We start from the raw sequence: 26246 nt of genomic DNA on the forward strand, positions 1-26246 counted from the left end.
TACCTGGTTCACTATCCTGCCAGACATGGTACCTTGCCCACACTTATAGTTTAGATCTGGGTCTCAGATCCTCTTTAAATGGTTTCTTGTGTTCCCTCTGTGGACCCTGGCGGCCCCCATGCCTTCAATAGGAGCTCCTGGTCCTCTATCGGTTTCAGTCTTCCCTGAAGCTTCCGACAGCTCCTGCCCTGGTTCTTCAGTCCTCACACTGTCTCCCGCGGCTCCGCAACACTTCACTGGAGCCAGGCTGGGGGTATCTGCTCGGCCGTATCGTTTGGTGGGTTATTCGATTCTCACGCTGACTCCACGGCTTCATAGCACTTCACCAGAGCCGGGCTGCACGTCTCTGCCGGACTGCGTGGATTGGCGGGTTCTTGCGCCTGCACCTTCTTTTTCTGTTCTTTGTCTGCCGGTGCACAGCAGACCAGTGAGGGACGCTGCGATTCCTCAGAGTAGGTCCTGATCAGCAGCTTCAGCTTTGCTTACTGTATAGGCGCTTCGCCTGCAAGGAGGGTCTGACAACTGTGTCAGTCCTTCCTCCATTTATAAGCCACTGGGTATTCAAAAGCTAGAACATTTGGTCTGATTCTGATGATGTTTCCTGTTGGCTCTGCGCCTCCTCTTCTCAGTATACTGCAATGTGCATTCACTGGAGTCAACCCTACTCTTTCTCATCATAGTAATGGGGTTCCCACTGATCTTACAAACATACACAGGAGAGTATACTTGATTAGAGGAAGGCAAGGAAGGAGGTGGCAAGGAGGTGTGTGTGTGTTGGGAATACCATGTTCTCCCAAGGTCGTCACTAGTCCCATTGTCATGAACCGCCGATTACGTCTGTTCTGGACTTGACTGTCCCTGACTCAGAGGACTGAATTCAGTGATCCCTTCCAACATGGCCGTTGGATACGAAACATAATTTACCAGCCTTTACGCGTTACATTCAACTTCCTACAAAACAGTCACGACCCGGCAGCTCTGCGCGTCTCAACGCTACCGCTGAGTGTGTTCAGACGTGTGTTGTAGGAGTTTGCTCGGGTCTCCTTCCTAGTCCCGTTGTTCCATATCCTTGATTACCTCCTTTTTCCATTCCCATTCCTTGAACTACCCCTTCCGTGCCTTTCTTCCTGGAATCCTACGGTGCTCGGGTCATGGTGTTCTGTACCTCCGACCTTAGATACTGTTTCCTTCCTGGTTCCCGGTCCTGGATATTTGAACGCTACTTGGCGTAGGAATTGCAACCCTCCCATTGTCACACTATTAAAGAAAGACACCCCCTTTCAGTGGTCCTCAGCTCAAGACTCGGCGTTTCAACGGTTAAAGACGGAGTTCACAAAAGCTCCCATCCTGGCTCAACCTGACACAGACCGTCCCTTCCTTGTTGAGACTGATGCATCCAACTACCCCATCGGAGCAGTTCTGAAACAAGAACTTGATGACAAAATAGAACACCCCATTGCCTATCTCTCCCACACCCTGACTCCCAGTGAAACTCATTATTCCGTCCTGGAGAAGGAGTTGCTAGCCATTCGACAAGCCTTCACTGACTGGCGCCATCTCCTTCTGGGAGCCAAACACCCGGTACAAGTCCATACAGACCATCGAAACCTTCAGGTCCTACAATCCCTGGAGTGCAGAAACAGCCATCTTTTTTGCTCAATGTCAATTTCAAATCCATCACTTTCCTGGAGCACATAACATCATAGCCGACGCTTTGTCCAGACATCCTGATTATGAATCCCTTGAGGACCGGACCTTTCCCAAGATGTTTCCCAACACAATATTCGTAGCTCAAGCCATTACTCTCCTGGAGGATATTCGAGCCAAAACTCAGTCTTCCAAACTTTGGAAGGAGTTTAAAGGAAACAATCGATGGAATCTCAAGATGAATGACGGATACCTATTTAAGGATACACGGCTAGCCATTCCCACTTTAGGGCTGAGACATAAGATCACAAACCTATGCCATGATACCCTCCATTCTGGACACCGTGGAATCTCCAACACCCTCCGTCTTGTACAGAGACAATTCTGGTGGCCAAGGATGAAAGATGACATAAGAACCTATGTTTAAACCTGTGCAGTTTGTAACCAGAATAAGAATGATAACAGAAAACCAGCAGGTCTCCTACACCAACCAGCATTACCAACTAAACCCTGGGAAATCATTGCCACAGATTTTATCATGGAATTGCCTTCTTCTAGAGGATACACAACCAGACTGGTTACCATTGATTTGTTCACGCATTTGGCTCATTTCACAACCTTTATACAAATGACCATCCTCATCTGAACTAGCTGGGATTTTTTTAGAACACATATTCCGGCTTCATGGACTACCCTCCAAAATCATTTCCGACAGAGGGCCCCAATACATATCCCAGTTTTGGAAACAACTATGTCGGATATTGGGGATCCAACGTGCCTCGTCCTCGGGTTATCATCCACAAACCAATGGAGCTACAAAACGAGTAAACCAAACCCTGGAACAGTATCTTCGCTGCTTTGCCACCAAAGTCCAGGATGATTGGTCACTTTTGATACCTGTGGCTGAATTCGCTCACAACAATTCGGATCATTCAGCCATCAAGACCAGCCCTTTCTTCTGTAGCCAAGGATTTCACCCTTCAGTTCTACCATCCATTCTCCCACACCCTACCCCAGTTCCTGCGGCCGATTCCTGGATTGAAACACTGATCAATGTACACAAAGAAGCAAAGGAACACCTGGAAAAGGCCCGGAAAGGTGTTAAACAATATGCAGACACCAAAAGAAGGCCTAGTCCTTCTTATTCAATAGGAGATAAAGTCTGGTTATCTTCGATACTCCTTCCTCGTCACCTACGACCAAATAAATTGGCTCGCAGGTATTACGGACCTTTTTCCATAAAGGAAATTGTTAATCCAGTGTCCTTTCGACTCCAACTACCAGAGTCGTGGAAAAAAATTCATCTAGTCTTCCACACTTCTCTGTTAAAACCATATGTACAGTCCACTCGAACTGCCCCAAGATCTACTCCAGTGATTGTCGATAACCACCTTGAATACGAGGTCTCTAGGATTTGTGACCCCAGGTACCGACAAGGTCAACTACAGTATTTGGTTGAATGGAAGGGATATCCTCCCAGTGAGCGCACCTGGGAACCCGTCTCTAACATGAATGCCTCCCGGCTGATACGAAGATATCATCATATCCACCCAGGCAAACCCGGAGATGCGGAGCTTCAGAGGAGGCATACTGTCATGAACCGCCGATTACGTCCGTTCTGGACTTCATAGTCCCTGACCCATAGAGGACTGAATTCAGTGATCCTTCCAACATGGCCGTTGGATATGAAACGTAACTTACCAGCCTTTACGCGTTACGTTCAACTTCCTACAAAACAGTCACGTCCCCGTGGCTCTGCTCGTCTCAACGCTACCGCTGACTGTGTTCAGACGTGTGTTGTAGGAGTTTGCTCGGGTCTCCTTCCTAGTCCCATTGTTCCATATCCTTGATTACCTCCTTTTTCCATTCCCATTCCTTGAACTACCCCCTCTGTGCCTTTCTTCCTGGAATCCTACGGTGCTTGGGTCACGGCGTTCCGTGCCTCCGACCTTAGATACTGTCTCCTTCCTGGTTCCCGGTCCTGGATATTTGAACGCTACTTGGCGTAGGAATTGCAACCCTGACGCTGGAATCCGAAGACCTGCACACGCGCTTGTACAGATCCCAGACTGTGCGAAAAAACACATCCAAGAAGGTTGCAAGCAAAGAGAAACAGGTGAGAAGGGGAGAGACTTGTGACACCCATAGGGGGTTTTCCTCCCCATCAGATCCATCCACTGAGTACCAACTGACTATCTGGTAGTGGCCTCATCTCCCTGGCCTCATAAGAAGGGGCTCCCCATAGGGAAGAAGTGACAACATCTGGGGATTTGTCATAACGCACCAAGGCCATGGTCGAAGGCCATAGCCAGTGACACCTCAAGAAACTATGCAACATGTTCGGCCGTGGCCACTGGCCATGGCTAGTCGTCCAAAAAGAAAACTATTGGAAGAACATGTTCAGTGGACACGGCCAAAGGCCATGGCTAGTGGTCCCAGAGGAAACTATGGTATAGAAAAAGCGTTGAAATTCAGTGAAAAATTTAAGAGAGAGTTAAGGTGATCAGATTTAATGAAACAAAACCCCTGAAATGCAGCACTCATATTTAAATCAAGTCCACCTTGAGAACATAAATGCGTCACACAAACCAAACAGTGATGGGGTAAAGTCCAGGAGCGGGCCAAGGAGCATAAAAGCAATTGAGGGGAGTAGAAGAACCATCGAAAGAGGAGGGGGGCACTTGCCGAGTGCCTGTGAGGGCAGGGAAGAGTTTGGGCTTTTCAAGCATTATTGGGGGAATTCCAGGGCAATCTCACGGGCATGAGTAGTTAAATGCCACTGTGTGTGTAGTTTGTTGCCATTATCGGGGGAATATTGGGGAAATCCCACAGGAATGGGGAGAATGTGAAAAAAAAGTAATTTTACACCTGTAGTGATTGCATCTCCTAGGCAGGGGGAAATTGACCTCTGTAACCAAGGGCACGCCTAGCGGGCTCCAAAGAAACCTATTGGTGCAACATGTAGAGTGGCCACGGCCTAAGGCCATTGCTAGCGGGCCTGAAGAAACTATAGTATAACAAAATCTTTCAAATTCAGGGACAAATCTTTAATTGCAGGGACATTAAAGTGGGCAATAATTTGTGACAAAACCTTTGAAATTCAGGGAAAAATCTTTAGTTGCAGGGACGTTAAGGTGAACATTTAATATAACAAAAGCCCTGAAATTCGGCAGACAATTCTGGCAAAGCCACCTTAACTTGTTTTCTTCTATAGTGCTCTGAAGCGGTTGCTTCTGCCTGCAGTGATGAATAGAAAACCAAAAATATATTTCAAAAAGTCACAATGCCGTAAGACCGCAGTCAATGCGAAAGGCAGCTCCTTGAATGGAATTCCAGCTGCCACTGAAAGACTTAATTAAAGGTATGATTAGCTGTTCAGATTAATTTCTTCTGAACATTCTATTACAATTCATAGTCATTATTTCATAAAGAGACATTTATGGTATTAGGTTTGTTAAGTGCACGGTTGGAGTTTAGCACATAAAACGAAGAATCTATCGGCAGGCTTGCAATTACTCAAAACTACAAATCCGGCTTTTCAAGGGATTTTAACTAAACAGCTTAAAACATGTGTTTACAACAGTATATATTCTACATTCACTCAACATAACAAAAACTGGAATCTCTCATCTTGAATCAGACCTCACAAGAGACCCACTATAAAATCAGATGGTAGTGTGACCGTGCATTATAGGGAATATGTGACCTTGCCTTATAGGGAATATGTGACCATGCATTATATGTGACCATGCATTATAAGTAATGTGTGACCATGCATTATAGGGAATATGCGACCATGCATTATAGGGAATATGTGACCTTGCCTTATAGGGAATATGTGACCATGCCTTATAGGGAATATGCGACCATGCATTATATGTGACCATGCATTATAAGTAATTTGTGACCATGCATTATAGGGAATATGTGACCATGCCTTATAGGGAATATGCGACCATGCATTATAGGGAATATGTGGCCATGAATTATAAGGAATATGTGACCATGCATTATATGTGACCATGCATTATAGGGAATATGTGACCTTGCCTTATAGGGAATATGTGACCATGCCTTATAGGGAATATGTGACCATGCATTATAGGGAATATGTGACCATGCATTATAGGGAATATGGGACCTTGCCTTATAGGGAATATGCGACCATGCATTATAGGGAATATGTGGCCATGAATTATAAGGAATATGTGACCATGCATTATAGGGAATATGTGACCATGCATTATAAGGAATATGTGACAAATACATCATAGGAAAAATGAATGCATTATAGGGAATATGTGACCTTGCCTTATAGGGAATATGTGACCTTGCCTTATAGGGAATATGTGACCATGCATTATAAGTAATGCGTGACCATGCATTATAAGGATTGTGTGACCATGCATTATAAGGATTGTGTGACCATGCATTATAAGTAATGCGTGACCATGCATTATAAGGATTGTGTGACCATGCATTATAGGGAATATGTGACCATGCATTATAAGGATTGTGTGACCATGCATTATAGGGAATATGGAACCTTGCCTTATGGGGAATATGTGACCTTGCCTTATAGGGAATATGTGACCATGCATTATATGTAATGCGTGACCATGCATTATAAGGATTGTGTGACCATGCATTATAAGTAATGCGTGACCATGCATTATAAGGATTGTGTGACCATGCATTATAGGGAATATGGGACCATGCATTATAAGGAATATGTGACCTTGCCTTATAGGGAATATGTGACCATGCCTTATAGGGAATATGCGACCTTGCCTTATAGGGAATATGCGACCTTGCCTTATAGGGAATATGTGGCCATGCATTATAAGGAATATGTGACCTTGCCTTATAGGGAATATGCGACCTTGCCTTATAGGGAATATGCGACCATGCATTATAGGGAATATGCGACCATGCATTATAGGGAATATGTTACCATGCATTATAGGGAATATTTGACCTTGCCTTATAGGGAATATGTGACCATGCATTATAAGTAATGCGTGACCATGCATTATAAGGATTGTGTGACCATGCATTATAGGGAATATGTGGCCATGAATTATAAGGAATATGTTACCATGCACTACAAATGACATGTATGTATATGATCTTGCATGCCATTTTACAGTCCCACACCTTTATAAAGAAACTTGGGCTTCTGCCCGATTCCTTTGTTTGCTCACAGGGCTCCTCTGTGTCTTGCAATATTCTAATAACATATGGTACAGGGTACTTTATCCCATTGTATAAATGATGTAGAAAATATCTTTATTCTGAACATGTATAGGAGCTGAATTTGGTTTGCTTTTAGACAGACTGGAGGGCAGCACTCTTTGCAGTACCCTTGCCAAGGGAATGAAAGCTAATGTTCCCTTGACGTTGGTGACATAAACCTTAGTATGGGAAGTTAGACTTTGGGCCTCTTAAGAGATTGGCCGTAAATTGATGGTAAACCCACCAATTTACTGTCAACCTCATTTACTGTTGCTGGCAATCAGTCCCATGGCATTACCACAGGATTACGAGTGGTGGTAGGGAAGTGTAAACCTCAATTTTCTGAGTCCACAGGACTCCATGAGGATTTTTGGTTACTTTACTGCATGGTAGATCTACCGGGTTTTGGAGGTTAAGTGGAGGATTTACCTACAACTCTTTGCTGCGGGTGGATCCTGCACTTGACCTCCAAACGCGGAATACGGCGGTGCAGTGAAAGTGGCAGTAATTCTGTTACTACCAAAAAGTGGAAGTAACAGAATTACAGCCACATTTTTACTGGTATCGCGTGGTTTTGCCAACACGTTGTTTTTTATAGTAATTTTTGCTGAGAACATTAATACGAAAAACCCATAGAAATATATAGGTGGGGGTAAAAGGTTAAAATGCGTGGGGAGGGGTAAGAATATAGGGCTAGAGAGTGTTTGGCTTGACCCCCCCCAAAATAAAGATAGATGAGTTTTTTCAAAGTGATTTATTTGGCAAAAATGACTTCGGAAAAAATAAGTTTCGATGATGAGACAGAGCCTTTTTACCGCCACGCCGAATTCATGAGGTACGTTGTTTGTTGGTCTTTCTGCACTAGGCAGACAAAATGTTATTTTTCATCATTGCTATTAGACATTTTGGGGCTGCAATGATTCCTACATTAGACCAGGAAGTGACTTCATTTCATTTGGTTTAAAGAGCCCCTTTTCCGGAGCGCTGAGTAGTAAAAATGGAGCATATTGTAGCGAGAGGGTGTATTTGCAGGCATCAGAGGATGCTTTAGAGCGATGAGAAAAGAGAAGATGTGGGATTCAAAGGAGAGGGGACAGATCGAACGGAAAGTTGAAGAGCATTCCACTTTATTCATGTTTTTTGGGGCAAGAAGCAAGAAAAAATGTGAGGTGAAGGGGGATAGTCAAACGAAGGTGTGAGGAGGATTAAAAGGTTCTGGTGGGTGAATAAAGAGTAATGAGTGAAGAGAGGTAGGAAAGGGTGAAATTATGGATACATTTACAAAAGTGTGCAAAGAAAAAATGGAACTGTAGCGGAGTAGAAAACAAAAGCCAGTGAAAGGAGGCAACCAAAGAAGAGATCTTGGCCGGTAGGTAGACCAAGAGAGCAATAGAAGTGTGATAGATTTCAGGGGAGCGAGAACCTAAGAATGAAGAGCAAAGAGGGGAGCATTAGTCAAGACAAGAGACAACACACGTCGTAAGAAAAAGAATATTCATGAAAGCTACAAAAAGAGGAGATTTTAGCACTATTGAAAAGTTGGAATTGACAATTACAGGTACTACAACGTGTATGACAGGAAAAAGTGAGAAGTATCCAAGATAATGCTGCACTTTTCAGAAAGTTAAGAAAAGAAGGGTGGACCGAATAGAGGTAGCAACATGACAAGAGGGGGCTAGAAGAACAGGAATGACATTTTTGGGGAGTGAAGGCGAAGTGAGCGCGTGAGCTTCCAACACTGAACAGCTAGAAGACAGTCCATGATAGTTGAGTGAAGGTGATCAGTGAGCGAAGAAGCAAATGGAAATGTGCGTGCGTCGTCGATATAGACGTGGCAGCAAAGACAGGAGGAGGATATGACAGATGAACGAGAGATACTATAGACTGAGAATAATGAAGGACCGGGCAAGGTGCCTTGAGGGACACCAGACAGATGCAGATAGAGCAAGAAGAAAATAAAGAGAAGAGAGTTACGAGCTTTGAGCAGCAGGTAGTAAGTTGGTAGGATGAACGAGAGCAGTTTCTGTCCAGTTGGAGGAAAAAATTGGCATACAGAAGAGACGGTACAAGGGTGTTTCACTCAAGGTACTCCTCCCACCTGCCCTTGCACGATCTGAATGACACAAGGCCTAGTAGGATCTTTTGTTTTGTCCTCCACCTTGCTTCCCTCCCTTGTCTTGTCGCGCGTAGAAACACTTGTGTACAGGCGCGTTATAAATGACTCATCATCATCAAGGTAGTAAAATAGGCAGGTACAGAATACACCGTCCAAGATTTAAAAAAGACAAGGGGCATAGGATATGATATGATTTGGTATTTACAGCGTTCCTTTACACAAGTGTTCTAGGCGGCAGGATGAAGGTTGGGAGTGGAAGAACAGTCAAGAGAGGGTTTCTCAAGAAAGGGCAGATTAGCAGCACCTGCAAACGAGTGTGGGACGATACCAGCGAGAAGGGGAGAATTGAAATGATGGGGACCAAACAGATAGAGGGGATAGGGGTAGACGTGAGACAGTCCCAGGGGGCAGCCGTAGGGTTACCAGTGAGAAGAAAAGGGTGAACTTTGGGTTCAGACAGGAGCGAGAAAGATGAAAGAGAAGGCAGAACAAAAGGGAGAAGTAGAAGGACGATGTCGATTGGCAGGCGGACAGTTGGCGAGAAAGGAAAAGTGCAGTTTATCAGCTTTCGAAGTGAAAAAAGAGGCGAACTCGGAGGCAGAAAGAGCAGACGGCGTCGAGGGCAACAGGAGAAGAAAGGGTATTGCGCGGGTAGACAAGCAGCAAGGATGGGAAGAGTGTGAAGTAATACTTTTAAGGGAGTAGAGCTTTTTTTGCAGCAAGAAGGTATAAATAATACGCAGAGTGGTTAGAGGAAACGTGGCTAGAGGAAAGGTGACAGATTTTGAAGGGTATGCCGTTTTTCCACCGCCTTACAGCAATTTGGAGAGAGTGCCGAGGACAGTGAAGGGGAGACAACCAAGGCTGAGGAGCCTTGTGAGAGGGAAACAAAGGAAGGATAAAAGAAGCACGGAGTAGAAGTGATTGCTGAAAAAAGTGGTTGGTGCCATGGGCAAGAGGAGCGAATTCAGAGGGGAGGGGAGATAATGTAGTCCGTACAAAGGTTTGAGGCTAGAAAGATTGGAGGTCACGGCGGTAGAGAGAATTGAAAGATCAGGGGCTGAGAGCGTTGAGGGGTAGGAAAAAGCAAAAGGTAGTATTTGGTGGCCAACTATGAGGGTTGGAAGGGTAGAAATAAAGGGATCAGTGGGCCTAGAGGAAAAGATAAGGTCAGGATTTGACCTAGAATTATGATAAGGAAGGAAATTGAATTGCACAAGATGGTGGCAGTCAAGAATTGGAAGGAACAGGTTAAGAAAATGTGACAATTAAAGTCAACAAGAAGAAAGAGGATGGGGAAGACAGGACAAGTATAATGATCTTAACAGAAAGAAAGGAAAGGTCCAGGATGCCAATCGACTATGAAACAAAAAAGCCGAAGGATGAGGTTTATAAAATGCACAGAAATGATCATCAAAGGATGAAACTGAATGGAGTAGACGAGGGAGAGGGATGGACCCTGGTGGAACGGCAAAGGGTACCAGTATCACCACCTAGAAGTCTCGGCAAGACAGAGAAACTTAAGGTTATGGTGAAGCGAATGTTCTTGAGTAGAGGACCTCTTATTACAAAGTGAGTGAGCCTTCCAGAAGGCAATGAGGATAGAGGAAGCAAGGAGATGGGAAATTCAGGAATAGACTAAATTACCGGGATTGCTGTGCTGAAGGCGAGAGTAGGATAGAGGGGGTGCACATGAATGGCCAGGTATAGAGTCACTGACAGTGAAAAAGTAAAAATAAAGAAAAGACAATGCCAGGCCTTCAAAGTGTAACGCAAATGAAAAAAAATTATTAGTTCTGCTGAAACAAAGAGACTACCTCAAAGCCACCAAAGGGATTTACCGCTCTTGGTTGCACAGGCCGGGACTAAGAATTCTCAAAAGAAGTACAGTACAACATAAATGGTGGCATTTCCAGCAAGATGAGCATAAATAAAATATGTTTTATTAAAATACTTACAAAAAGGGGGATGAGTGTCTGGTTTCATTGGGTCAGGCGGGGAAGAAAGTATGTGGTAAAACGTGAGCAAAGGAATTGCAATACAAATGAGTATTTATACCAACAAACGCTGCTATGGTGGACAGGGCCGGTAACGGCACATCAGCCCAACCCAGTAAGGACTGAGCGCAGTGAGGGCCTTGCGAGAGCTCATGGTCTTTACTGGCACTGTCTGCCCCCATAGGGTGGCGGTCTATTGCTATTAGCACCCCAGGGGCTTCCTCTGGTGTGCTAAGAGTGTACAAGTATGTTTTGACCAACGTGGCCAATCCCCCATTAAAAAGGAGCACCCCACCTTGGAAAATAGAAAAGGTAGCAAGTCCGTTTTCTATTTCAATGGTGGGAGACATGAAACCAAGATGACGCAGGACTGGAGGAGGCGGCAAGATACGGCCAGTGGGGAATAGAGGGAGTTTTATGTGGTAAAAACAGAGCTGGCCTCAGGGTGATGAGTTGGGGTAATGGCAATTGGGATATGGGAAAAAAAATGGCATATACCTCAGCAGAGGCACGTTGGTGGCCGAGAGAAAGGAGGCAGTTAATCTGGGATTCTGTCTGGATTCCTGGTCACTTGATTGGTCGGTGCCTCTCCCCAGGTGCTAATTTAGCTAAACCTACACTTTTAAACATCCTCAAGAGTTCTGACTCTTTCAGGCAAAAGAGGCTTGTGTTAGGAGTAAGACTATGCTCAAAGCCGAACACTGAGGTCCTGATTCTGGGCTCCATGTTAAATAAGAAAAGTTGAATTCCTGATGGAACAACATTTTTCTTATTTGCTCTATATTCCTCATCTGTATAAATGTAGGCACATAATATGGAGCAAATAAGAAAAGTGTCCTTCCACCATAGAATGACACTCGTTATTTTACATGGAGCTCAGAATCAGGCCCTGAGAGTGCAAGAGTTTCCAAGCGCCTGTTCTCTACTTTGGCCCTCTTTGCTCTGCAGAAACGCCCCCATCAACAGCTCAGGCTTCAAAGGTGCCCCGCTACCAGTGTTGCCTGATCTGAAGCAGGCTTTTCAGGTAAAAATAAAATACAAAATTTGATTTAAATTAATTGCAACGGACAAAAAGTATCAACCAGGGCAAAAACTTTGGAAGAAATAATAATATATGCATTTCACACCACTCAGGAATGAGAATGACTTTTAGTTCATAAAAATATTTTACCTTGAAACGCAGGGCGTAAAACTATACTAGTGGAAAGCCTTATCTGGGGCCCAGAATTCCAGTGGCTTGAAAGTGATCAACCGGCGTGAATGTGTGATAGCCTTCCAGTGGGTGGACCATACAGACCTACTAGCAAGTGCACATTGAAATGGACCACAGTACCCTATGCCTCAGGGTTCTACAACTTTTGACTCTCCAGTTGTTTTGGAGTAAAACTCCCATGAGGGGCTCCCGTTGTTTCGACTAAGTAAATTACTTTGTGGTAATTGACTTCATTGTCATTACTTCGAATTACGTCATAGAGGTCTAAATAAGGGTTAGGGGTTATAAGGGAGTGGGGAAGGCTTGGGGTAGGCGTCGTAGTGAAAGGGGTATTGGGGGAACCCACCATAAAAAAAAATCTAACTTTTTTGAAGTAATGACAACAAAGTAATTATTTTTTTACAATAACTTAGAACCCCCATGAGCCGTGGCTATCCTCGTCAGTGGTGAAGGCTCACAGGAGTCATACTCCAAAACACTGGGAGAGAAGCTGGTTGCGGACTCTACTATATGCCGGCTTCCTGAGAAGAACTCTATGGCAGTGAGCGTCCAAACGTTCCTAGTTCTCCAGTAAGTGGACCATGAGATGACCCTTCATTACCTGTCGGCCGTCCTTTTGGTTGCACGGTTCAAGCATGATGAGGGACCCGGTCGAGAACGATGCGACAGAGAGGCACTTGTCCTGCTGTCTGATCAGAGGGTCGCTGAAAATCCATTCCTGGAACGATAGGGAAAGAAGAGGCGTGGCCTCACGTTACCATGGATGCGAGCAATATGGCAGTGTAATTGGGCTCTTGCGAGCTAGGGTATGGGTCTCCAATCTGGCTGTGGGGAGACAACCTTCTCCACTAGCAACAAGGAGGCACTTCTTAGCATTGGACGAAGTGAGCGAAAAGAAGCAGTGGAGCTATGTTCCCGGCTTGCCTTCCTCCACTCCCCAGAAACCCCATCACCACGCCCCCTCCCACGCACAATCCAAACCCCCAAACAAACACACCTGCTGTTGAAGGGAATGTTCAGCACAGTGCACTGAAGTGCAAGTTTTAACTTTTTCCTATTCTTTTTTTTTTTTAAACAAAACCATTTGGGAAAGTTTATTTTCAAAATAAAAGTATAGTAACAGTAAAACCTAATTTAAAAAAGTAGAGGAACATGGCTCCCGCCCACTTCGACCACTGCTGCTTAGATGTGCGAGTTTATCAAAGTGTGAGCTCAGTGCAGGTGGGAGAGTGTTCGAGGTGGGAAAAACGAGTAACTCACCTGGGCAGCTGGTGGGTTGTTCACCGTCCCTTTGCAGACGCCTGCGCTTGCCAGCGTGTTTCCTGCTGTGTCTTCTGCCTGCGACTCAAGGCAGCTGCCTCCTTGTTTAATAATGCCCGCGATCAGCTCCTTTTCAGGGACCCTGGGAAAAAATGCAAGCCAAAGACATCACATGACTTCCATCTTATGTGGACTAGGGCTTTTTAAAGACCATTGATGCAGACCGGTTCAGCCACTGGGGCTCTGTACAGCAAACCACCACACACTTGTTAATGATACAAGGGGCCTGGTTACAAGTTTGGAGGCATTACATCTGGTTTTGCCTCCAAACTCATTTATTGTTACCGAATACGGTAATTACTGGTTGACCCAGTAGTCCGCATGATTACAAGCCATGCGGACCACACTGTTGTTCCCAATTTAGGCATTCCATAGGACCCCAAGAGGGTGGGGGGAGCAGTAAGTACTGCATGTGGTGTCTAGCTGGGTTTGGAACCTTTGACCCTCTGCTATGTTTTGGACTACAACTCACATCAGCCCTAGCCAGCTTAAGGAAGGGGGATGGATCATGGGAATTGTTGTCCAAAACAGCTGAACCATGGGCTGCAGACTCCTGGTTGATGATATGGTGGACTACGTTTGAGTATAGGTACTAGAGATGCCATAGGATTATAGATTTTCTATACATCATATAAGGTTTATGCACTGTACGGCATATCTAATCGCATATGTGGTTGAAACACTTGTGTATGGGCGCGTTATAAATGTCATATCATATCGCAAGTACAAAATGTATACACGGTTAACCTGAAAACATCGAGTCCTAAAGAAAGCCCCAACAACATCAAAAATAGATATTGTTTTTATAACTACAGTCTAACCTACATCACAATGAAACCAACTCAAAGTGTGCAATTAATTGATTCTAAAACAGTTGATATAGCAATGAACATGCAGTCCATTGCATTGCAATGAAGTCTCGGGAGGATAGTCCAGGGGCAACATGTTCCCCTTGGAAGCAAGACATCGAGGAGCAACACAGGTTCGATCCCCGGGTCCGCGCTTAGAAACCTCTGGGTATTAAGCGCGTTATAAATAACCTATCATATCATGTCAATGCATAGCGTGTATTCTTAAAGAAGCAGTAAAAAGACTGTTGCTTGAGGAGAAGAGCACAAAGTTGAAAAAGAAAGCCCACCATTTCTAAAAATTCACATTATTCAGGAGTATATTTTATAAACATGTTTTTTTTTCTTTATTTAAAAAGGAAAATACATTTTGTAAACGTGGTAATTCATTAAAAATAATACCCTGTCCTCATTTCCATTACTCAGCATCCCGGCGGGAGGACACGGAAGTGTTTTGTTTTAAACCGCCACCCCCCGTCCGACCCGCGGTGTGAAGAGGCCGCCTTTTTTCTACTGTGGGTTGAAGAGGATTTTGGCAGTTTTGTTTATAAAACCCCTCCCCGAACTATACCATACATAGCTCAGGTGCAATCCCGTTCGCTGTCTAGAGTGCGGCCGGAAACAGTCAAATGGTTCACGCAGAGTAGAAAGAAAACAGGGCAAGGGCATATGAAGGGGGTAGAAAGAAAACAGTAGAAGTGTACGTTAGAGGTACCAAAAAACAGTGCAAGGTATTGGGAATCCTAAGGTAAAAAGAATCTAGTGTCTCGAATCCAGGCTCCCCCACCCAGGCAAGTTCAAAGGAAGGGCTGCATCGCCCAGGACTTGTGATCACAGTCCCTCACATTCAGAGGGGGTACGGTACTCGGGGTACGGTACTCATGGGACACTTCTTAAAGAGACTCCTGGTGCTATAAAGCCCTCCTGGGCTTATGCAGTGATCGGGTTCCTTTGCTTGTGTGCAGTGAAAGACCCCCCCCCCCCATCCCCTTCAAGGAGACTAGTATTTGGTCTCTGGTCCCCAACCGTGCATGGGCTCGGTCCTTAGTTTGCAGGACCCCAAGAGGGAACTACCTCCCTCAGCCTGTGCCCCTTCCTCTTCACTCTTCTCCCCGTCGCCTTCTGATACCTTCCTTGCTCATTCCATTCTCCTCCACCAATGTGTCCTTTGCTCTCCTCTTCTTTGTCTTCACCGTGCTCTATCTGTCCAATCTCCTCTTGATGTAGGTTTCCTCCTTCTCCTCTAAGCGGCCTCCTTCTCCAGCAGTGTGCTTCTATTTCTCTCATCTCCTTGGAACGTCACCCTTAGCCCGCTGTCCATTTACTGTGCTCTGGCACTTCGTGGCAGAACCGTTTAAGGTTCTTGGACTAGTTCTCCTCTTTGGACAACCTGAAGGGTTCTCGTGAACCGCCAGCGTAGGATACCGCCACCCCCTTCCTAGCTGTCTTGCATAAGGTTTTCAGGAGATCCTGGTGCTCCTTGTATTTTGCCTTCCACTCAATCCTATTTGTATAGGTGTCCGCAGCTCCACTGCCAGAAAGCTTAGATGGTCATGGCCACCTTGGGATCAGTTTGTTTCAAGTTGGCAGTTGCCTGATCCGGTACTGAATTCCCAGAGGTTCCTTGCATGTGTCTGACTTTTCTTCAACCCCATCTGCGCTTCAAGGCTCGTAAACTAGCCCATTTGCTATCCTCTCGCTGGGGTCTCTCAATTTTGGTATGTGCGGGGGCGGGTTGTAATTCTCTTGCAGACCACAAGCCTTAGCGTTTCTCCACCATTGTGGTCTTTCAAGGTCTGTGGGCCCTATCGGGGACATCTCCTACAGCTCCTCATCTCTGTGTGTGGCTCCCCTTTTAGGGAATTGGAGAGACACTAGGGACAGGCTGCGGTAGAATGCCCATACACTGCTGTAGAAGAGCAAGTAGACGCATATACCTTAAACCCCCATGCCCTCACCATAGTCATACTGGAACAGCAGGAGACGAGCTGCATGTGGGACCTCCTGTGTTGCCCCTATATCGCATTGGGTGTATGAGAGACGGCATGCACTCAGACAACCATACCGAATGTACACTCACGCCGACAGTGGCTGGATTTCTGCAGGGACCATTAGACATCATGGTGTGCTGAGTGACATCTGACGAGGGCAGAGTGATGTCATTAAGAAGATATACGAGAATATGTTGAAACGATATGAAAATACTTAAGAGTGACAATGTAACTGAAGCGACAAGAGAAACGTGTATGAAATGATAAATTAACCATGTATGTATAAAGAAGATAAAGTAACTTGTGGATCAATAAGTGTAAATATGCAGCAACGCAAGGTAGACGAGAAATCTAGAAGCTTGCTATAGAGGAATACATAACGCGGCTAGGATGGCCATAATTGGAAAATGGACGCCGCCTCATGCAAAGATTCATCTCTAACTACCTCAGAAACAGACCAGAGCTGCAGAGCCAGGAGATGCTGGAAAACAGCTCTGTGTGCAAATGAAGAGGAGACTGTGTTGGCCCGGGATCAAGGATGCTATTTCAAGAAATAAATGCAAAGCACAAAGGGAGGCAGATGCAGAACGTCAGGAGTGTGAGACATAGTTCTCTTAGATTAACGAAGATCAAAACATGTGCAAGAGCCAAGTATTGGACCGTTAACAGCGAATAAGGCTCATGCAAGTTGGAGTGAGCAAGTGTCTAGAGGCCAAAGGAGCAATAACACCAGTAAAATTTAATTAAATAGCAGTAAATAAGAGGTAGAAATTGACACATTTGTGGTCTCCTCACACGTGATGCAGAAGTCGAAAACAAGGACTATTCATTAAGATGCGATTGGAGATAAGTGATGTGCTCATACTCCCTTGAATGTCCCAGAACAGAGAAGACTACAAGGTTAACTACAGACAGGAAAGCTGATGGGAGATGATGGACTAATTGGGAAAGTGGGGAGTAATCTGGCGTGACTCAAGCACCTGGGTTTCGTTTCACTTACGTGCTGCTAGCCAAGCCGAAAGTCCAAGGTTGGGCGGGATGCCAACCAATCAGTGGGTCTATGTGGCATCCTGCTATACAATGTTGCATAGACCAATCCACTGCCATTTTATCCTCTATAATCGGTATTACACGTATTTAGAGGTAGTTCGAGGCGTGTCATACAGATAAGAGACAGCCAATGAAGTACTAACCCGTATATTTTCTACAAGTAGATATGTTCCCCTAACCAATCCCTCCCGCTAATACGTTTTATGGTTTGCCACATAGGATGACATCATAGATGACATATTGGGGTATAAGACCTCTATGTAATCAAGTTTGTGTGTTAGTGTGCAAGCATCAGTCCGATGTCTACCCGTTTGCCCTGCTTTATTAAATAGAGATAAAGTTGTACTTTGCCATATTCTTTGATTCTGTCCGGTTATTTGGTCTGAGATCTTTATTGGTAATTCTATCTAGCACAAGAGATGCTTCAAGGTGCTAGAGCACACTGCCTCGAAGGTCTGTATTGCAGAGCCGGGGGCATTACTCACCCACAGAGTCTGCTGAACCCCATACACTAGCTTAATACATGAGCCATTGTTAGAGGTGGGCAAGACAATGAGGGCTCGAAACTGGATTGAGACAAATGCCTGGCTCCAGCTTGGCTCTAAGTCCTCTTGAAATAAAGAGCCAAGCAAGAGCCAATACAGTCACTAAAGGTGCTGTGTTTCTCTTCCCCAGGACCTTTCATGATGAGCAGAGGTGCTCTATTGCTGAGAATGTCAACAGACCTGCTGGATTTCTTTAAAGTTGGAGGTGGGCCTGGAACAGAGGACTTTAGTTAGTGTATTCCACTCTCTGCCTACAGGCCCCTAAATTCTGCCCTGCTCTTCAGCGTCAAACTGCAGGGCCAGAGGAATGGGCGCATGATGAGGTAGGCATCCGCCAAGGTGTAGCTCTGTGCAGAAGACTTCACCCTCCCTTCTCTGGACATCCACACATACAGCTGGCATAAGACCTGCTCCTGAGGGTGATAAAATGAGTACTGATACATTGGCTAACAGGCACACTTTTTATTACAGCGCTTAAAACTGGGATGAGTCCAGTATTAAGTGCTAAGCAAAAAAAGTGATATTATCCCATCACCCAGACAGCTTAGAGAAGGTGCGACCGCTGTACAGTACTATGAAAATGAATAAATAACACTATTTAGTTTTATTTCTTGGATAATGACAATGCAGCCTGCTTAAATGTATAGTATAATAATGGTAATTGCAAGATGTTATGTATATATGTTATGTCAATTCAGGTAATCAGGCTGCCTATTTTCAACACCTTTTTTCCAATGTCTTTACTGACTCATGTCTACATATCTCTCAGTCATTCCAAGATGAAGTGAGGATCCTCTGCACATAGCCCTCAAGTGACTCTTTTGGTGGGCCCTTTGAGGATTCCGGTTTCATTTTGAGTTCAGTTGCCCCTTATTTGCAGTGACCCTCCAAAAGATTCCTCCAGCCCAATGCCTATAACTGGGACATGGCCTCGCTCTGAGATTTTATCAGCGAGTGAGTCATTGCAGACATGAATGGGTGCAATCTGTGTTGATTGAAGAAAGGCACTAGTCACCCCTTCTCTATCCAGAGAATTGCAATGGACAAGGTTTTCACAATCAGTCTCTAACAGAATTACGGACCTGCAAAGGTACACCGATGGCAGGAACTCAGTCATTTTCAGGTGCATTTTTGTGAGGTTTAGGTTCTCCTGAGAAATGTATTTGTCCCTGAGAAGCAGCAGATGCGACCAAAATCTTTGAGACTCTGTTCAACCCTCAGCCGAGCACACAGGAGAGTTGTGTAATTGTGCTTTATGGCGACTTTGCAGTAGAATTGTATTCAAGCACACCACAGTAAGTGCACATGCCACTCCATTTATTGCATGGAGGGAACATAATTCATGTGGGCTTTCATGTTTATTCGGCGAGAGTGGTTTATGGTAATGAGCAGATAATCAGTCTCAGGAGTCATGCTGGCCCAGTTATGCTTGTACATAAGGAAACTGCTGATAATAAATATAGCATTTTTTATCATGCCACTTATGTTATTTACGTTAGCACGGGGGGGGGAGGCTACAGCCAGTCAGGTTCTGCGGATCGCGGGCTGAAAATTCTGACCTCAGCCAGCGTTCCCCAGAACCCGCAGCCTTCCTCCCCCGCCTCGGGCCGCCATCTCCCCCCCCACCTTTTTTTCCCCTTTCCCAACCCCCGTCCCCTGCCCCACTTACCTCATTGTTGCAGCGGCAATGGTAATAGAAGAGGGGCTCCGTACGGAGCCCCCCTTCTAAGGCCATGGCAGCTATTCTGGATCCGTATTTTTATTGATTGAATGGGACGCGTGCGGCGGCCCATTCAGTTAATGTAAATACTTTTTTTTAGCACCCGGGTTGCTGCTTTGGTAACCCAGGGTTCTAATGGCGTCAACACCCCGTCCCAAGGGCTGGAACGGGTGTAACGGCCCAGAACCCTCGTTAATCCCCCTTGGCTCGCTCAGGGCATTAACTTGGGCTGCTGGCCGTTACCCTCCATTCCAGTGCTTGGAACAGGGTGTTAACCCCCACAAAATAAAAGGCTACTAAATGTACACGCTCTTGGTATCAATGGCTCGGCTCACGCTTTGGCTTTTAGGGCCAAGCCAGACTTCCGGCTCAGATCCCTTTATACAGTTCGTGGCTTGCATACGTCGACTTTCTTTTGTTGGTGGATTAAGGGGACTGCCTGTTGTAGTTGGTTGGGCTGGTAGCTGGATTGAACCTGAGTTATAACTACCAGTGTTGCTCCAAGTCCGAGCCATCTTAAAGGCTCGGCAAACCTCCTGGGTCTTTTCTTAATAACCTTACCTGTCCCACTGTGTCTTCTCTTCTTACGTCAGCTTTGGTGCCCTTGCATCCTTCTCCTCTGCCACCACTGCGTTGCCATGGAAATAGAAAGAGGCCTCTTTCTATTTTGAAGCAGGCCCTTTTCTGTTTCACTGGACCCGACGTCAGCAGGCTATTTTTCCTAACAGGGAATATGTTTTTGCTCCGAGTGTCTTCTGTTCAGAAGTTGAACATGTTTTCCCTTGAAAAGACATGGAAAAGGACACAATAGTCTTTAAACCTAATTTAGTGAGTTATTCTGGCCACAAAAAACACCAGAGATCATGTTAAAGGCCCTGGAAACTTGATCTCTGAGCCTTTTATGCCTAGTATAGCCTGGTACAGCAGGCTGTAATGTTAGCACCTGAGCGCTTAATTGAAGCCAATGGGGCTAATCTGACTTTGGCGGTACTACCAGCAGTAATACCGCCAAGCTAACTTACCATTATACTTACCATTATTCAAGAGCTGAAGGTAAGCCAGGCCCCCACCGGCAAAAAACGGCCAGAATTACCAGCACTGGTAACATTGGTGCCGGTAATTCAGCTAAGTCCCCCCACAGAGTCCTATGGGACGCCATGGAATGGGGAATTACCAGCATTCCTGCCACCTGTAATATCCATGAAATACCAGGATATCGGGGGGCGGGAATGCTAATTGTGTTTGGTGCTTCCCGCCGGTATTACCGCCAGGATACCATCAAACATTAATGCGGGCCAGCATGCGGTAATGGGATGACTGCCCTGATTCCGAGTCATGTTGACCATTCCTGTCAAGTCCCCATTTCTGGTGGGTGACACCCGCCATAATATCAGTTAACTCACCCGCCAATCCCCTTGCCCGTCCATAGGCATGAATGGCGCTTACACCCACAAAAACAAAATCCTCTTTTTTTACTTGCTTTGGAAACTCAAAAAGTTGACTGGTGTGGTCAACCCTTCTGTTCCACCCCATTTTGGAGCCCACTCCTTTCTGGTCATGCAGTAAAACAAAAATGGGCAATACCGCATGCGGTAAAGCTTTTGTGGGGGAAGTTTCCCCCACACAAAACCAGGCAGTAGAGAGGAGTTTAAATATGCCACCTGCTTTACCACTGCCGCCCAAGTCAATCAGGCCCAAGTAAGTGGCAGAATGAAAATGATGACTCACACATGCCCTCTGTCGCCAAAAGCCAATGGGTTCCCGATGCCTGGAAATATAAACTATTGTGTTTGTTTGTGCCCTCAAACCAGATAAACCTCACTCACAATTTACCAGTGACAAGAAAAACAAGAACAATGCAATGGGCAATTCTAGAAAAGTGTATGTAGCACATGAGTGTGATATATGTAACACATTAAGGGCCTCATCAGGAGTTGGGCAGTACCCCGGCAGCCGCCCGGGTTAATAGCGTTACCGCCACCTGGCCCGGCGCTATTAGTACCCAATGGTGCAATTTGCACGCGTTAATAGCGCCCGAAAATTGGTATTAAATTGGCGCATTTATCCCCAGCTTAGAGCTGGGAGTAAATGCTGCCAGGCTCGTGATTGGGCGGACCCTTAAATGCACACATTAGCAACTCCTATGTCACCCAGGTAGCTTGCAGACCAGCTCTAGAAACATACTTCCATTTCTCACCCGTTGGGGACGCTCTTGTTTCTCCTCCTAAAGCTCATCTTTCTGCTGCTGCAGCAGCATGAGCACAGTCTGTGCTGGCACCGTTAGACTATGCTGAAGGCTTTGCAGACTGTGACCACGCAACAGCCCCACAGCCAAGTACTAGAACAGTATTTAATCCCCACAGAACCTGAAAAACAAACCCTAAAGTGCTTCAACATTTTAAAACCTTTTAGTTTCAGGAATCTCACTAGCCATGGTTTAATAAAGTTACGCTAATGCACTCTGACCTTTGCTATAAAGTTCGGTCAATGGTTGCTGACTTAATTGTGGAATGTGACGCTTAAAAAACAAGCATTGGCAATGCCAACAGTTTGGGCTTTTGTGTAGGCATGGGACAGGCTTTCTCCAGGCACTGCCAGAATGGTACTAACTGACAATTCATGGAAGCAGCTGAAACATAGTGCAAATACCTGGGCATAAGATAGCAGTGTCTGGCAAATGCTTATTCAATACCTATCTACAAACCAAAACAGTGCTCGTTTTAACAGGACTTCAGGGCAAGGAAATGCATGGTGCTTATAAATCAATTGGTTGAAGGCTTACTTGGTTAAGGCATTTTTATTGCATCAATAGCTTATTTAAAGCTCCAAATATGCCATTAACTCTCAGAAGACTGCTTTTAAATAACACTGGCAGGCCCATGCGGAACAAAGTTTGAAATGACCTCTTGCTAAAGCTAGCTCAAAGAGATCCCAGGAGGATGTGTGTTGGGTGGGGAGTGGGTGGGAATGACCATAGGGATTGACACAGCACTGGGCAGTCAATGGGTGGATAGATAACCAAACACCGGCAAGCAGTGTGTTGTTCCTGAAATGCCATCTCCCTCCCAGCTTTACTCCAATGCAATAGTTTCAGCTGATAGGCACCTAACAGAACCAGCCAGCCAGGAAGCACTTTGATAGCAGAACATACGTGAACCCCAGGGACTGCGTAACTGCACAGTGCACCCCACCCAAACACCAAAATCCATAGCGCTGATGCACGCAGAGCAACTATCATGATGAAAAATGTGCACTGAACTAAGAACGAAGTACGCGATCACTGCTGCGGTGCAGCCTGCTCTTGCAAAACTTGTCTCCATACGAGCAACACCTGCTTGCAAGAATACAGAAACCACAATACCCTCGCATACTTGTTGCACCCGTCCAAACTGGTATATATGCCCTGCAATGTACAGACATTTTTTTGTTAGGGTGAGTATTGTGACCAATCAAAACAGCAGAATCCATCTTCCATTATTCGCTCAAAAGGGTTTCTTACTGAATTACTATAAGACATGTTTCAAATGTAAAACTGTGGGCATTCTTATGTTCCCATAATGCTCTTTGCTTTTATGCAAAATGCCAGGAAAAGATACTGGGCTGTGTGACCTGGCCCAGGGACACATCACTGCTCCCCAAGGCCCCACCCCTCCAAGGATGAGAGGGTTTCCCCAGTACATTTTTCCAATTTCCAACACTGAGGATAATGAGAGGGGGAGCCTGCAGTGCAAAACAGGTGGCCACAGGAACAAGTCCCAAAAAAGGAAGGCGAGGACAGTAAGAGTTGAAGATAACGGCAGTCAAGGTGGACGGTTGGGAAGGCCCGCTGCAGGAAGAGCGAAATTCTGGATAAACTAATATCGCCTTATAGACTGAGGAAATAGTCATTATTGCCAAGGGCCATAAATTGGGGAAGGCCATTATCTCCAAGCAATAAGGACCCCTCCCAAGGTCTATAAGGCTATTAGTGGTGGTAGCAATACATGTTTTGAAGGTTCGGTGGAGAAGTAAAGTTGTTGCATTAATAGTAAATAAAAAAACTAAGTTAGTAAATTAAATGTGGTTTTATTTCATAGCATTTAAAGAGCAAGGTTGCCTTCATAACTTAAGTAATTTAATTGAAACTTGATAAAGCGTGTTTAACATGAACAGTCATTAGGTGTCATGTAAATGTAGCAGTTTCTCTACAAGAAATTGAAATCATTTCTCCGTAGTTTAGCTTTCTCTTTGGTGTATTAAATAGGACGCTGCAGAAAAAATGCTACTGTTGAACAAGGAAGTGTCTTGTTTAAAGAAATCTTGCCTGGAAATTGCATTTTTGATTCCAGGCTGCTTTCTAAATCAAAATGTTCAGAATGCAGTCAATACCAGTAGTTATTGACTGTATTCTAAACATTCTGGTTGGTTGAGAGGAGGACAATAACAATCTCCATTTACTTATACAGATTAGTGTCCAGAATGATGGGATCCCGATTGACTGGGTCATCTTGAACGATCTACAAAGGGTGCTGAACTCAACAACCTATTGTCCCCCAACTTCTGCAGCAATTTTGAATGGTGCCTTGAGAGGAAAAAGGACACAAAAGGCATGTTATAAATGGGGAAACTGGAAACCCCCCTGCAGTCGCCGGACTCGCAACCAGAGGGAGGCCCAAAACCTGCTGCACAGTCAGGCAGAAGTGTCTGGGAGGGCCGCAACAGCTGTTTTTTGAATGCTTAATTAGGTGAAACTGGAAGGACCAAGAATTCATGATGACATTTTGTTTTAAAAAAGATTTGCAAAAATAGAACAAGCTGTTGAAAGACGAGTTAAGGTATTTAAGAGTGTGGAAACACTTCTGCTTTCTGATGATATTGATGGCCTCAGAGCCACTAACTGCTTTTGGGTTTTCTTAAATGAAGCGTGGCCTGATGACCAGGTGGACTTCAGTGTTGACCAGTTAGAGCTTTTAATGCACAGCTGTAGCACCCTTTGGAAAAGCAGCTAAGCCACCTTGATGCAATGCAGCAGGAATAGAGGATGCTTGCACAGCTAGTTAAGGGCCAATTCATGGACCAGTTCTACATTAGTGGATTTGATTACACAATAGCTTTTTAGAAATGTTTTCTGCCATTGTCAGGTGATTGGGGATTTTTTGCTAAATTAATTCTACAGTTGTGCAGCTCACTTAATCGGACTACCGTAGAGGGTCTTGAAAGAATCTCTGCAGAAGACACTTTCCTGGAAAATTCTAAGTCAGATCCTTCTGTCCAGTGATGCCTGCCCACGACAAAGGCCAATGAAGGCCAAATGACACTTCCCGGCCAAGCGATGCTGGCATTTTGGTGGTGGGCGATGGCAGTGAGTCAGCCTCTGAACCGTGAGCCCACAGAGATGCTTGTGACAAAACACGCTTGGTAAAGTGCTGTGATCCAGAAGACTGGGTGTCACGTTGCAGCCTTTGTGGTAGTGCCGAACCATGCAGTATTTGCAAAATATTTCACAGTTCATCACCAACCTCTTTTCAGACATGGAGCTATTCATTGAAGACCTATACGACTCAAGGTCTTTCCTCAAACATCCCCAATTTAAAAGTGTGGATACCAGGTTAGTAATCATGTCGGAATATATTGATATTTGAGACATCACCTCTATGACACTGTCATCTAGACACTTCTTTGTTTTAATTTGTGCTTACAAGTAAAGTAGTTTTTTACTTGTTTTTATTTCTAGATCAGAAGATCTACCAATGGGGTATTGGATTGATTTCCTTGAATAAACTGTTTTGTCCTGAAGATGGGCCATACACTGAATTGATTGACAGCACTTGAGATGGTGCAGTACATACAATAGAGGCCGAAATATATGTCGACCAATTAGGAAATACTAACTTGCTTTTTTCCTCATCTCTTTTGCAACACCAAATAATGTTTTGCCAGGAATACATGGTTAATTATTCAGATACACCATAACAGGTCTTATATAAAAAAAAAAAAGAAAAAAGAATCGAAAAACAAGTGTTGTATATAAGAGACCAATGTACACCTAATGTGGTGATACACTCCAATTAATTGTTACGGTCGATGGCTAAAGGTTCTTATATGACCTTGAAATATGTTGTAAGTGATCACATGTTTTTTAATGTCTTTTTAACAATTTGAAGAAAGCAAAATAAAAAATGGTAGGATTTGCGAAGAAGGTTGTCTGTCTAAAAGAGGTGCACACTCTACTACAGATTGAGTAGTTGTATGATTTACCTGCCTGGTGTTCATGAAGGCACTATAGAGAGCGGTAGTCGATCTGTTTTTCCTCTGCTATTCATTGCTGACAGCATTTACAGAATTTTCTTCAAAACGCTCTACATAACACACAGAGCAATCCACGGCCAAGGAGCAGAATTCCTTCAGGGAACAATGTCCATCTACAAGCCAAAATGAACATTAAGGTCCAGCAAAGACATTCGCCTTGAACCTAGACAATACTCAAAGCGTACATTTGGAGGAACAGCAGTCTTCTGCATCGCGGCAAGACTTTGAACTCGCTCCCAAAGAAAATCCAAACAACAGACAATCACCTAAAGTTCA

General features: G+C 44.8%; 1 protein-coding gene across 2 annotated transcripts in view; it reads right to left on the minus strand.

Moving 5' to 3' along the window:
- GALNT16 (polypeptide N-acetylgalactosaminyltransferase 16) overlaps positions 1-26246 on the minus strand; it is a 608740-nt gene that overhangs the window by 16950 nt on the left and 565544 nt on the right. For both annotated transcript variants that reach the window (XM_069638585.1, XM_069638586.1), the window contains exons 13-14: positions 13469-13610; positions 12810-12926 (exon numbers count right to left, since the gene is read on the minus strand). In XM_069638585.1, the coding sequence (XP_069494686.1) occupies positions 12810-12926; positions 13469-13610 (259 nt within the window). The remainder of the gene's footprint in view (positions 1-12809; positions 12927-13468; positions 13611-26246) is intronic.

The sequence above is a fragment of the Ambystoma mexicanum genome, chromosome 14 (assembly GCF_040938575.1).
Source record: "Ambystoma mexicanum isolate Mex_15411 chromosome 14, UKY_AmexF1_1, whole genome shotgun sequence".
In the NCBI taxonomy this organism is placed as follows: Eukaryota; Metazoa; Chordata; class Amphibia; order Caudata; family Ambystomatidae; genus Ambystoma; species Ambystoma mexicanum.